The sequence below is a fragment of the Danaus plexippus genome, chromosome 5 (assembly GCF_018135715.1).
Source record: "Danaus plexippus chromosome 5, MEX_DaPlex, whole genome shotgun sequence".
In the NCBI taxonomy this organism is placed as follows: domain Eukaryota; kingdom Metazoa; phylum Arthropoda; class Insecta; order Lepidoptera; family Nymphalidae; genus Danaus; species Danaus plexippus.
Window position 1 is genome coordinate 2,932,069 of NC_083539.1, and position 15,070 is coordinate 2,947,138.

Sequence of the window (15,070 nt, forward strand, 5' to 3'; positions counted from 1 at the left end):
ATAACCGATAGACAAAACGATTTATAAGCCTCTTTATAGTCATATGGTAATTGTAACTGTAGTTCGTGATAGTTACAACACATGTTAATCCGTAAATAAAATAAATGAATATTCAATGAACAGAAAATGAATCTGAAGCTATCAAATCGTAATTTACTTCAAAGAATCTAATAAAGACTGTTAACTTTATAACGTATATACACAAACAGATTTCAATACACAAACTTATGTTTCTGAATATTTCCACCTTTTAACTGCGACATTTGAACAGAGAATAAAATGATAAATTAATCAACGTAATTTCTTGTCAATATTCGAAAATATTAAAGTATCGATGAAATAATATTATTATTATTTTTTTATAAATATTTAGCGGGTCTGAATAAACAGATAAAACGAAACATTACATATAGTACAACAATAAATCGGTAAAAATCATCGTGCGTCAAGTTATAAAATTTAAAGTTGTTACAAATGTGAGTAGATATTTTTAAGTGAAAGTAAACATTTTTAGGTACCTATAGTGTCCTCGAAATGGAGACAGAACATAACTATTATAATAATGTAAGAAAAAATGTAAATTAAATTACTTTTGATAAGTAGAAATAATATTTTGATTTTATATAAATGACGTCCGTTTTTAGGATATTTTTACTGAATGATTTTATGTCTGTTCTTGCAAAAAAAAAAGAGAAAAATCAGTCACAAGCGGCTAAAAAGGGATGTAATTCTAAAATAGTGTTTGATAAATCATTTGTTAACATAAATTTTTATTCTCCAAAGTTCCAATGTGGCTTTCTTATATATAGATATATATTTATATATATGCTTGGTTTAGTGGCATTTATTGCACAAATCAAAACTAACATTAAAAATATATTTTTTTTAAACATATAAATAGGTGACGTGTATTGAATTATAAACGATAATTTAATCACTTTTATTAATTTTAGCGTTATATTATAAAATTGTAGCTGTGTATGCGAAAAGGTCTACCTATTAGGATAAAAGGATTAAAGCGCGGTTTCGAGCAACGTTCGCTTCGAATGACATTATTTGAACATCTAAGGCCTCTCTTACGTATTTTCTGACACATTATACGAACAGAACTTACGGCCGGGATGAATGTTCAATTTGAATGACATGTAATTAGTATTGGTATCATACTGGTACTGATATAGAATTCGATGTAATTAAATTGTCCTTTTAGATATTGTGATTACGTAAAAAAAAATTATTCGATAAAAATACACAAATTATTCCTTATACTTCGGCTACTTAAAAAGGGAAAAAATTGTTGTAGTTAAGTAAATTTAATGTCTGATATTATTAATTAAAATGAGTATATATATATATATATATATATATATATACTCATTTTATATTATATATATATATATATATATATATTATCCGCAAAATAACAAACACGTATAACGAATTTAATAGGAAAATATTACTTGTTAGTCAGTCTAAAATTTTCATAATTATTTGTAGAGTTAAAAAAATTTCTGTATAAATCTATCTGCAAATCAAATTGCAGATTAGTCCATGAACGAGTTATTTAACAAAAACAATTGCACACGTCCCTTAAAATCCAAACTATCAGCTAGGAAACAAAGCTGTACCAATATATACATCTATACTGTAAAGGAAAAACAGCAAACTAAGATAACTTTCCACAGTCAACTCTCTCTTAGAACTCCAAAACAAACTTTTGTACCACAAAAGTCGTTCAACAAAGGTAGTTTGAAAACGAGTTACTGACAAATGAACAGTTTACGCAGATAAATGAGAGAAAATATAATTTCATAGCAATTTGCATAGACGTATTTTGCAACAATCAGTAAAATCTTTTAGAATTGAATAATAATTGTGAATATATTAGTACAAATATATTAATACTTTATTATTTTTTTCAAAAATTTTGTACATTGACTTATAACTTACAAAGTTTTTTATCTATATATATCTTGTTATCAACAGGTCTATTTAATTTAGATCATTAAAGAGCATTAAACTTATAATAAATTGAGCATTTATGTATAATAAATGAATCCAAAAATGACACGTCTAATGGTTTAAAATAATTAAGTTAAAATAATGTAATCAAAAACAATTTTAAATTCAGTTTCATGGCGAGAATCAAGGTTTAACTGTCATGTTGATTACTAAAGTCTCGTCGGTTATGAATTTAGAAAGTTTCAGACCTCAATATCTAATGTAAATAGATAATAAAGACTGCAATATATTCCATTACATTTCACCGATTTTTTGTCATTGTCTAATTATGGTATCAGAGATACACTTAAGATGTCGAAAATCGGTCTTTGATTTGCTTTTACAGATCCTTAGAAAAATGCATTGCAGTAACTACTTTATTATTAAATATATAATCATAAGTATGTATTATTACATACAATTGCACAAAGACTTTATTTACTGTAAATCAAACACCACATAAAAATTGAAAGAAAAAATTGACTTGTCCATTTTTAATAATTCGGAATCATACAAGTTTATCTTTGATTTATTACTGCTTTAATTCGTGATATGACTTCCAGTCGAGCAGCTAACTCTTAACCTCTAGCGGGAACCAAGAACTTAAATTGGATTAAATATCTAAGTCATAGATTATAGTTTGATAGAGTTAGCTCATTCTATCCATACATCTTCTTTATAAATTAGTAGTCATTCATAGTTTACAAAAACAGTCATGAGTTAAAATATTAACGGCCCTTTATTTAAGATTATAAATGCATAAAATCATTGATTACCTTATATGTCTTTTTGTATCAACAAAAAGTAAAGAAAATGTTTAGTATCTGTGAGAACATTACTGGCTACTGTGATGTTGACATTCACTATTATTTATTCTAACCTAAAGAATTCAACACTTGGACGCACGCCAGATTCAGTGTTGATGCTGTTTATGTACATTACTATGTCATTTCATATTAAATTAATGTTTTGAACAAATTCTTGTTCCAGTTCAAGACAATCTCACAAACAATCTTAATTTTTTGTTACTTTAAACGTAAGGACTTTATAAAACTACCTTTTGAAAAATTATAAAATCAATATTTAGGTTGCATGCATATTTTATGGAAAATTACATGCATATTTTATGGAAAATTCAATGCAATTCTTTTAAATTGTATGTTAAGCGCAGCAATGCATTAATTCTGTTTGTATTCCTCTCAACTATTCAAGCATTGTTGAATATCTTAATACCCACTTGCAGTCTGTAGATTTATTGAGTGCTCATTAATTAGCATACATTGATATATGTTATTAGTATGACTATATAATATCAACAATAATAATAAAATTTAATTAAAAAAGTAAAGGAGATCAACTTATATTTATATCCATACCTATATACAACTTTGTTTTTAGACAATATCTATAAGTTATAGACATTTAAGTTAAACCAATATCAGCTCTAAGGTTGAATTATTTTATCCTGATATAAATTTGATTTTTATAAATAAAGAAAATAATTTATTTATTGAAAGTTCGAATCGATTAAACTGTATTAATTATTAAAAACACATATCAATTTTTGTTCCATCCATATTGCTAAATGACACGAAGTACTCGGGAATCTAAAAAAATATCAACGAATTCATTTGCAAATTCGTAGCGACGTTCATAAGAAAATTAAAAGCAATATTTTCATGACATAACTGAGACCAAACTTTTATAAATCGCTGGAAATTGGTCGAAAAATATATTTTCGATGATTGATGATAATTTTGAAGAATCACGGTATATTTGACGGAAAGAGATAAATTAACTCACTCTTTTTATTGCAAACGTACTAATAGTTACATTGATTTTGAAGTTTTTTTGCTTTTTTGCCGTATAAAAACATATTTACGAAGGTAGGAAAAATATATTGCATATAAATAGCTGTTTATCCCAATCACTTCATTAATATACAGGAAAAGATTTTACGTTATATTGGAATGACACTCTCAGTCCTTCAACATCATCTAACTAGCCCAACAGTTAAGTAGGTCTGAATAAACACTTTATAAACATAACACAATTTCAGAAAATTTTCCTGTAATTTTAGGCAGTTTATGATGCAAATTAACCTTAATAATTTTACGAGGATGATGAAAAATATTCATGGTTCTATAAATTTTACAAAATTTAATTATAATTACCTAATTATTCTACAAGCTTACCGTAATATGGTGTAATGTGACGAAACTGAACATTAATGCTTTAATTTAGACATGATGCGTTATTTTAATACATATTTTTTCAATTGTTATATATTTTTTGAATCTATCTATCTATATATATATATCTACTTAACTATATATCGATTTAACTATATGTCTATCTATCTATAAATATAAAAGAAAAATGATTTTTATATTGGTTTGTACATGTACAAAGCCAGTGATCAAGTGTTTTCAGTACATTGAATGCAGCGCCCTTGACGATGTTGTATTTCATAGTTATCGTTACACATGCGAAATATCGAATTGAATGAATAATATTTATAAATGTAAAAAAACACTACTCTTGGAGAGCTTGTTAATAAAAATATTGTGTATTTGAAAATATTTTTCAACACAATATGTTTCATCATCTGTACTGATATGAGTTATTAAAGAAACTGGTAAACTACAGTTCTCAGTCAGGAATGAAATGTTCATAGTATATATTATTTTTAGGTACGTAAGAGCATTACTTAATATAATTGTTACGTTATCTAAACTCTTTAAAATAATTGCTTCAAGCTTTCTAAAGGGGCTCATTAAACGCGTATTAAGAGATGAAATTTATTAGTAAGAGATTTTTTTGCCTTTTCTATTGAGCATCACAAACCAATTATTTAACAGAATCCTTACAATTCTCTTAAGTCAAATTATATATTATTTTATTGAGCTCTCAAATGACACATAGTTGTTTAAAAGAATAACATTATAGAAGAACAGTTTTAATTGAAAGAGGATAAAAATGTACGCTTCTGACATTAAGTGTAACTCATGTCCATTAGTATCTTCTATGTCCACGAGTATAAAAGTTTTTGTGTTATTTTAATTGGTTTTTCGTTACTAGAATTTTGAATTGTTACGGAAATATGGTTTGAAAACATAAAAATGAGAAGCTTTTGTTTGCTTTATGAACTTTTATGCTTGTTTATATTTTCCCTGGAATTTATGAAAATTTGATTGAAAAGTACGCACCTTCATTGTGTGTAAGTTTCCCGGTTGCATGTTGTATCTGAAAAAAAATATTATAGAATATGAATATTCTCAGTACTGATAGGAATCGAACATTTTTGCGATAAAAAAGAAATTAACACAAAAACATTTTGAAAAAAAAATTATGTAGGATTCTTTCGATCAAGTAGCTAGCTTGAGTAATTCTCTTGAACTCCCAAATGGATAGGCTAATACGTTCAGTATCTTCTCTATATCTTAAAAGAGAATTGAAAGTTTCTTTCAAGGTTACAAAAAAGGGCATAGCGTCTTATCTGGGAGAATTATTATTATCTAGATGTAATAGTATAAAACTGAAACCGCCCCTAAGTTTATACTTGTAGATATAATTTTATGCTGAAACACTTATATTATGATTAAGTATAATATAAATATTTAATATCTAGTGGAAAGATTTTTAAAATGTTCACTAGTCTCTTATATATTTAGTTTTCTCGTATGCTTAAAAACAGTGACTTTATGTCATAATATATATTTTTTTCATTCTGAGTATAATAACTGGACCCATTTAAATCTCGCAACGCCCGAGATTTCGTTCCATAGTTCTAAGAATAATGGCCTCATCAGCAAAAATTTTCCGTTTGTCCGTAACAAAAGAAGACCACTATCGCAAAAATATAATATCTACATTAAGACTCCACGATTAGGTTGATGTTAGGGATTGCCTGTTCAGTCAATATTGAGGGTTTTATATGGGTCGATTTTTCATGTGTGCACAGAAAAATCTGTTAAAGTGCTCTTTAATTAATTTATTTCTTAATAATTAAATTAATTTGTTTACTGCATATAACTTGAATTATATATTCACATCTTTTTATAGATTTATAATTTCATGTCGCGAAACATCCAACTCAGCTCAACTATGGTTTCACTTAATTTATTTATTTTTTGTTTGCATGATCTATAAAATCATATGCGTTATAACAAATTAGACTAGGTATTTCATAATTTTTATATAAGTAGTGTGTTGTAGTCATTTATAAGCTACACGGGACGTTTCTCTACAAGTGGTAATGTATACTTTTACATCTGCGTTTTGTTCGAGGAATGATAGTCTGGAAAACGTTTATTTTTCCAAATAATTAATAATGATGATGACCTCTTAGAAAACTTCGGAATTAATAGGTTAAGAGTCACATCCTAATTGCAAGTTCAGTGCTGTTTAACATCCAAACACTTCACTATAAATGTGAAACAACAAAATATAAATGCATTCAAAAACCTCTTATTTGTAACTTCTTATAAAGGTCTATCCCTGTATTTGAAAGGCTATTTTAACAGCTCGTTTCAACAATAAAAAAATTTACAACTATATTATTACAAAGAATTAAATAGTTATTTGTCCAACAACACAGTTTTTCTATATAATGTGCGGAGTGGTTATTTATTAGGGTAGGTATTGTGTGTTGTGTGTTTTGTATGCGGTGCGGGATGTGGTGTGTGAGCGTCCGTTTGCAAATATATATAAGAAGCCAGATTTTGTATTTGATATATTCGTGTGAATGTATAAGTATATTTTTTATTACAGGTGAAAGATTTAAATAGAGTTAAACTGTATACGAACTAAATTTTTCTCGTGGGTTTTACAAAAAAAAAATATTCGATAATTTAATTATCTTCCAAACATATGTATAATTTATAAAATTAAACATCAAAAAGTTATTATATATCCAAATTCACTGAATATCATTTACTTGTTCGATTGCAATGTTTATTATGGACCAATTTAATAATTCTGAATTAAAAGGTGAAGTAAGTAACATCTTTAATAATCCATAAATTAACTTACAATTTAGCGATAAATCCATGGAACTACATTAGTTCGTTAAGAAAAATAATCCGGACAAAAATAGAGACAAACAAGTTTTTATGTATTCTATGGATTAATATCATGTGAATATTTGCAAAACCAGTTATTGTGAAAACAGATACTGATGCATCAGTTTAATTTATATGCATTGGTAGTATTTCTATCTATTATGATTGAAAAATATCTGTCTATAAACTATTCATTCCATCAAACAGTTTGTTCAAACACGCTGAAACACCGCTACATATATATGCAAACTGTAAATAGTTTTAGCGCACTGATTCATTCATTTTAAAAATATCTAGATTTACTTAAAATGCATGATAATGTTTTATAATTTTCTAGATATGAAAATGATTTAAAATATTTTTATCCTCTTTTTTAACGTATCAAATCCTCATTTCATATTTACGCAATTACTTGACTTAATTTGCTATCATAAATGTATTTTTAAAACGGTAATTAGATTATCATGTGTGGAAACATCACAGATTTTTTTTTTAATTTTATATCTATGAAAACATTAATTTTATTTTCTCAAAAAAAAAATTACAAAAAAAAAATTTTTTTCAACTCATTTGTTCAAGTGATATATTTAAATAATATCATAAATTTTTGAATGTAAGATTAATTAATATTTTTCATTTCTGTTAAACGCTAATAAAACGTGGAGAATAATGAGAAATTATTTTACCATGAACACATATTGGCTTGGGTAAATGTTTTAGATGTAGTCATTAATATCTAATTCGCTTCTAATGTGTTTGTTCCAAAGCAAAAGCAATCATTTCCAATTGTAAATTTGTTTTGAAAGTTTAAGTAATACAGGGTTTTCCTCGAATCCATTTTGGATAAAATGTAGTAAACCATTAACATATGTTAACAGAAATTTTAATATTCAACTGAAACTCTACTTTCTAACTCGAGTTTGTTATGAGTGTAACTTTTTTCCGCAAATTAATAATTCTAACGTTGGAACGTTATACTGCGAGATTAATTTCGGGCATTTCATAAAAATGATTAAATATTTAAGCGTTAACGTGTTTTTGTTAGACAATTTTTAATTATTACTTCAGATTTGACTAAATAAACATTTACATCATTGTATTAAACAATTCACTGTAATAACAATAATGAGGTACTAAATATATATATAATAAGAAGTCCTTCTTACCGCTTTTAATTTCTTCAAGCCAGAAAATATGTTATGTTGAAATGATATGACACTTAGGACTAACCGAAATTAAATATAAGGTACTATTATTTATTATATATGCAAAATATAAAAAAAATCCATTCAATAAAATCGCACTTTCTTCTAACGAAATTTTACCACAACATAAATACTACAATAAATTAAAATATTTTATTTACAGTCCGATATTTTGTGTACTACGATAAGTCTACATGTAATTGCTACGAGCTCCGGAGTAGACGTCCGATCGCTAACGCGTCCGTCGTACACTGATAAGAGAGTTGCCAAGCTCCATTTACTTACAGTTCCCAGCACGATATAATTTAGACATAGCCATATAACCCTTGATACATTACAGCCAAATAGCATAGTAACGAAAAATAAAATTCATAATTAAACCTAAAGATACTATATGAAATCTTCTAACACTTTCCCACGTATATATGTGACTAATTTTCTATTCTTATCTGACTTATTTTTATGTTGATTTAACTTTCTTGTATTTATGCTATGAACACGATGTTTTTCTAAATATATTTCATATAAGTTTATTTAAAATTTGATATAAGTTTATTTCAAATTCGGGTGTCTGCTATGTGTATAATAACTACATTATTAAAAGGTTTCGAGTTTCATGTAACTGTATATATTATTACTTGATTATATTTTATTTATTAAACATATATTTATATTTTCAATTTCACAGTTTCTTATCAATATTTCAAACTACTGTCGTCTTAGCACATTGCTCTATATTAAAATCGAATATTTTATAGGTTTCCCAGGGTCCGTAAAGAAATCAATTGGGAAGTTGGCAGGATGTTTCCCGATAGGCCGATACATTTTCATTCATACGTCATTTCTATTATATGTTATTTCAAAATTCAACTGGAACATGAATATTATTTTAAATTTTTTAACTCCTCTTTATTTTATTCAAACACTTCATTGAATTAGTGCTATATAATTATATTTATATTTTCCCTAACATTTTTTTTGTCTACAAGCGCTAGTTTTTAAATTTGAAATAATAAAAAAAAACTGTACATTCTAATTAAAAACAAAAAAAATATTCCATTTTATCAGGAACCAATTTGTCTTTAACAACGTGTTCTTTTATAAGCTGTACGTGGAAAAATCGTACGAGATTACTTAAAACTTTTTTATTATGGAACCGTTGCTTTTATTTCAACTTTATTTGTATTGATATATAAAATAGAAGTAAAGGTGTATTTAAACTTAAATTTAAAGCAACTATTTCTATTTTTACATTTAAACTCACATGTTTCACTTTAATCTAGAGATTATCCCAAATGAGTACATTATACCGCTCTATACAAACGGAAAATGTTGCATTTCTCTTAATGTTTTCGCTTGCTATAAAATTAATGTATACTGCTTCTTGTTAAACGGTTCAATGTGTTTAATAAGGATAATATTTTATATTGAAATCGTATTCATTTTAGTCTTCTAAGTCATAAAATGGATGTTCTTTGATATTTTCCTGTGTTTAACACAGAGATATATTAATTATAAAAATTAACAAATAAAGTTTTAAACCACGGTGCAATTTTGACGCTCTCTAGAACACAATAGGACTGTATAAAACTAATTTAAATCATGTTTCAGAGCCTTGGACCACGATTTTATAAAGAACACACCTCATCATCATCATCAGCCTATCGGTGCCCACTCTTCTCCCGTGGAGAAGGTTAGAGCATTAATCACCACGCGTGTTTAATGTGGATTGGCGATTTCAAACTTATAATTTGAAATTATAAGACCAGGTTTCCTCACGATGTTTTCCTTCACCGTCTGTCATTGGTGTCTAAATACTATAACTACAACTAATTTATATGATAACTTCAAACTATTTTTTAACTAAAAAGTGAAGGTTGTATTAATAATATGTTTTAAACTCTTTATAAAATTAAGACAAACGCTGCTTTTTTGCTTAAATGACCGTGTTAAAAAAAATTTTACCTTTTAAAACTAGATACGTAATTTATCCATTTTTTTTGTTAAATTTTTTTCAATTTGCTTAGTAAAAAAAAATTTGAATCAACATATATATACTCAAAAAAGCAATCATATTTTTTGTCTGTAATGTTCATGGGACTACAACTCTTATTGAAAAAAAAAATAACAGAGTGTTTCATTGTTTTCTAAGATCACCTGATTTATTTCTATTATTAGCTCAATATTGAAAAAAAAATCAATAAATGAAATGGGTTATATTATGTCTAAAATAAAACACATTAGTCATAATGCCTATTTGTATTTTAAAATTCAATATTAAAGGTTGCGACTCAAAAGAAATGTCTGTATAAAAATATTTAATGTCCTAATTTCAGTTAGCCATTTCTATGAATCAAATCACATCCACGTTGTCTTCAGCTATTATAGTAATAAAATAGAGAGGAAGGTCGTAAATAAAATAATAATTTCCCGTGGCTCTAATCTTTCCAAGTTCAACCGGTATATGGTATCTATAAAAGCGAAATAATCCAAGATACTATACTCTCATATCCTTTGACCATACAGGCTTAGTGGCACTTAAACTTAAATACCCATGTTCATTTTTCAGTTCCATTTTCATTTAATAGCTTCGATATTTTACGAAATATCTCATCTTTAAAACGTTCCGTAATAGTATATGAGCTCTCTTTAGATTAAATTTTGAAGTGCGCTAGCACGTAAATGAATTTCTATTCATATATTCATAAAAAAATTAGAAGTTTATTATTTGAATTCATAAAAGCATAAAAATAAACTGTATAAGGTATATTAAAATATTCGCTCAGAATTTGACGTCCATTTTTAATGATACTACCACAGATTATTCCCCACAGTATTCTTAAATGAATAAATAGAATTATTCATCCAAGTTTTTATTATGACTGAAACATTATTATATGTGGCATTGTATTCTATATTACACAACCAAATAAACATTTGTATAAAAGACGTTCACATACGAATCGTGATTATTCACAATACAGTCACCCTAAGCATACATTTAGTTGTGTATTGAAATCCTTACTCTATAAAATAGCATACGAATGAAATGCAAAAATAATTTATGATACATATAAAATAAACTAGTTCAGGGAATATAACTAAATCCAAAAGTGCGTCATAAATCTGATTGTGTCGTGGATACTGAATAATAAACGACACGTCATAAATCTCGTATGAAAACACCATAAATTCGAACGGGTTTCTGTTCAGGTTAACCACAAATGGACGGATGGAAAATTCAAACAATACTGAAGGTACATTATTATAATACAGTGACGTAATAGTAATAGTTTCTAAGTCTCTGTTGCTAAAGACCAACATGGATGGGTTAATCTAATTGAAATAGTAAGCTTCACAGTTAACCAAGTCAGAATGAAAGTTACACCTGCTAATTATTTAAAAATACATATTCACTTTTTCCTTTAACATTTTTCTAATCATTCCCTATTGTTTATTATTTCAATAATCAAATGTAAAAAAAACTATTTTGCTCCTGTCCACAATTGATATGAAAGTACTTAATTTCTTTAATTAGTATTAAACCATGAATAGTGTTGAATACTTTTATTACTAAACGTGTTCCTCAATTCTTGTTTATCATATTTTTAGAAATACGTAAATATATAAATATCATAATAAGTCCTATATCCATCAGGGAAATTATTTTACAAATATTACTGTACTGTATATTCTGTTTTATAATTCATACAAATGATGATATGATCAATATAAAATTCACTTCAATCGTATGTTATCCAGCATACTCTGATTATAACACAGAAAAACTTTCTCCATACGTTTGGATTCGTCAATAATTGAAAATGCGTGCGGTTGAGCTATCTGAATATCATAGAGATAAACAATTTACCTATAAAGATCTTTAGATCTGTATTATGGATATTATGTATAATAATATTATGGGTCCTATATACTGAAACGAATCTTTAAACATATTGATATCAATTTATACATTCTTTGATTCGAAATATACTTTTATATCATTTTGTGTGGTTATAGTTCTTAATAAAACCACAATAATATTCATACCTACAATTCTATACTTTCTGCTCTTTCAAGAATGCCATTAATTTAAAATTTACTTTAAAATTATGTATTTTGCTTTTGTGTATATATATATTTTTTCAAAACTTAAGTATTAATATAAACATATGTATGCACGTGTCCATGTGTCTTGACTATTCTAGGTTTTGTTTTGATGTGAAGTCAGAAAAGTGGATGTTACTGGTGAAAGGAAATAGATAATCAAAAGATGTCCTTCCTAGAAAATGTGTGCAATACTGTGACAATTTCCTGTCAGTCATTATATATCTTTTGACCAAATTAAAATCAAAAAACCTTGAAGCACAATCCTGCATGCCTGTATATAACAGATTTTAAATAAATACTTTTATAGAAAAAAATAAAATTTAAAGTTTGCATGAAGTTAATCATATTAAATATTATTAAATATTATAGTTTTTTGTGAGTGTCATGTATGCGTTACATTTGTTAATTATGCAATAAGCAGTAAAACGATTTGGATGAAATTTTATTTTTGGGTAGCCATAGTGCTGAAGTAAAATACATAAACTACAAATGTATTAATCAACTATTTTTCGTACCAATAATCCTTCCTCCTTGGAAGTACAACCCTTGTGCTGCTGTGCTCTCAGGCCCATGTTAAACAAGAAGGTATCATAGTTTGAATAAGATACCATATTCATTTCAAAAAAAAAAAATTCTATGTAACATATTAATATCAATACTTCTTATTTAAAAAATATTCTTATTTAATAATCAATCTGTTCCATACATCGTAAATCTAGTCAAAAACCCTCTTATCATTATTCTTAAGAATTTTATTGTTTAATAATAATTTACATAAAACAATGCCTTAAGAGTAAAATTTGGTAGCTTCACATTATGAAATAACTCTTTCTCCTTAATTAAATTTCTAGTTTTATACACATAGATTATGTAAGCTGTAAACTGGATCTTCACAAACAATCCCTATTTTCTCTTTTTTTCTGTTGATGTCCGTAAGGGCCTTAATATTAATGTTGACAAGTAAAATCAATTGTAAAAGTGTACACTTTCAGTTCATTTAAAATAACCATACAAAAGGAAAATTGGATATATTTAATGTTTCGACATGAAAAGTATTAGTTATCTAGTTTATAGCGTTAAATTTAGTTAAAATTATGGACACACTGTTGGTCTATTAAAACATATTTCCTATATTTGCGTCACAGGTAATGAACAATATATTTAATTATAACCGAAAACTTTACGCTATATTTTAGTGAACCCGCTTTTCCGCAAAACTTTCTTATTCATACATCCTTTTTAGCCCCAAGGGACTTACGAAGTTGGACGTTATTTCACAATATTGTACATATTTCATCATAACCTACTGTTAATACAAGTGCAAGTTTGCATCAAAGTATTGTTTTCCCCGCATTGTATCAAACGAGAATCTGACAGAGTTTGTAACTTTTTTACCAGCAATAAAGTACGCCAACAAGAAACAATAGGCGTGTATTCAAAACTATTAATTAAATGTTGTCAACGTGATCTGGTGTTGGAATGTTATAAAATATAGTTGGAGTGTTTGCATAAATTCATTTAATATAGGAACGACTATTATTATACCATATTGTGACTGTAATGATTTCTTGTATGTATCAATATAGCAGTGTTTTGCTTGTATGACTATTTACGTGAAACAATTTGATTATTTATTGAAAAACCTTTTTATACACGAAAATAGAAATTATAACAAAAAGTGAGATTTTATTGATAATTTATTGATAATACTTAAATTTTTTGAAATTTGTTTGATAAATGATTTTTATTAGCCTAGAAATTCTAAAACTAAGTAAATGCGTATTTATTGTTAGTGTAGGATTAAGAAGATATCAAAGGATTACATCAGAAAAGAAGATAATATTCTATACTATTTTATAAACACCAAAATTCGTTTCTCTTCGTGTAGTATTAACCAGTCATAAAACATTTCAGCAGAAAAAATGGGGTTTATATATAACGAAGAAATCTCATAGGAGACATAAACCAGGCTTTCACAGAAAAGACACATCTACATCGTGTAAAAATCTGTCTGGGTGAATTTCAGAAAAGATTAAAAAACGCTTTGAATTATATTTAATTCCTTGGCATTAATTATAATTTAAAAATAATATCTGATAAAAACTCTTGCTTACTTATTCATGCAATTCAAGAAAGGGATATTCTGAAGTTGACAATTATTTACGACTCTATTGTGCAGTGCTGCAAGTTTTGCACCTTGGTATTGTTTCTCTGTAATTTACATTTGGAGCGGAAAATTCAAAATAATAAAGCATAAAATTTAAATAGTTCCAGTAACATTGTATATATCTATATATATTACTACATATATGTGAACTATATTTTTTTTAACCCTCGAACTGGGTTAATAAAGGATTATTCATCGGTCAGTGGATATTCTTGTAGACTTTAGTGTTAACTGTTGACCTAAAATAGTTAGTTTTCAGGCATGGAGAGATTTTCTGGTTACAGATAAAAAAAAATGATAGAAACTGTTAAGAGACAGTGAATTGACATTTTATATGTTAAGAAACTTTTTTCCTCCGTTTTTGAAGCGTCTATTGATTTTAAAATCGAGATACGACTGACACAACGCAACTAACGCCGATACGCTAATAAAAAATGTATTGAGATTTAAAAGCCGATGGGGTCAGGAAATAAAAATCTTTCTATTGTCGAATCGAATATATAACTTTTAATGACGAATTTTGT

General features: G+C 26.9%; 1 protein-coding gene across 1 annotated transcript in view; it reads right to left on the minus strand.

Moving 5' to 3' along the window:
* LOC116769035 (suppressor of lurcher protein 1-like) overlaps window positions 1–8,507 on the minus strand; it is a 32,725-nt gene extending 24,218 nt beyond the window's left edge. Inside the window, exons 1-2 of the mRNA XM_032660014.2 lie at window positions 8,231–8,507; window positions 5,211–5,247 (exon numbers count right to left, since the gene is read on the minus strand). Of these exons, the coding sequence (XP_032515905.1) occupies window positions 5,211–5,240 (30 nt within the window). The 5' untranslated portion in view covers window positions 5,241–5,247; window positions 8,231–8,507. The remainder of the gene's footprint in view (window positions 1–5,210; window positions 5,248–8,230) is intronic.
* Between the last annotated feature and the right edge of the window lie 6,563 nt (window positions 8,508–15,070).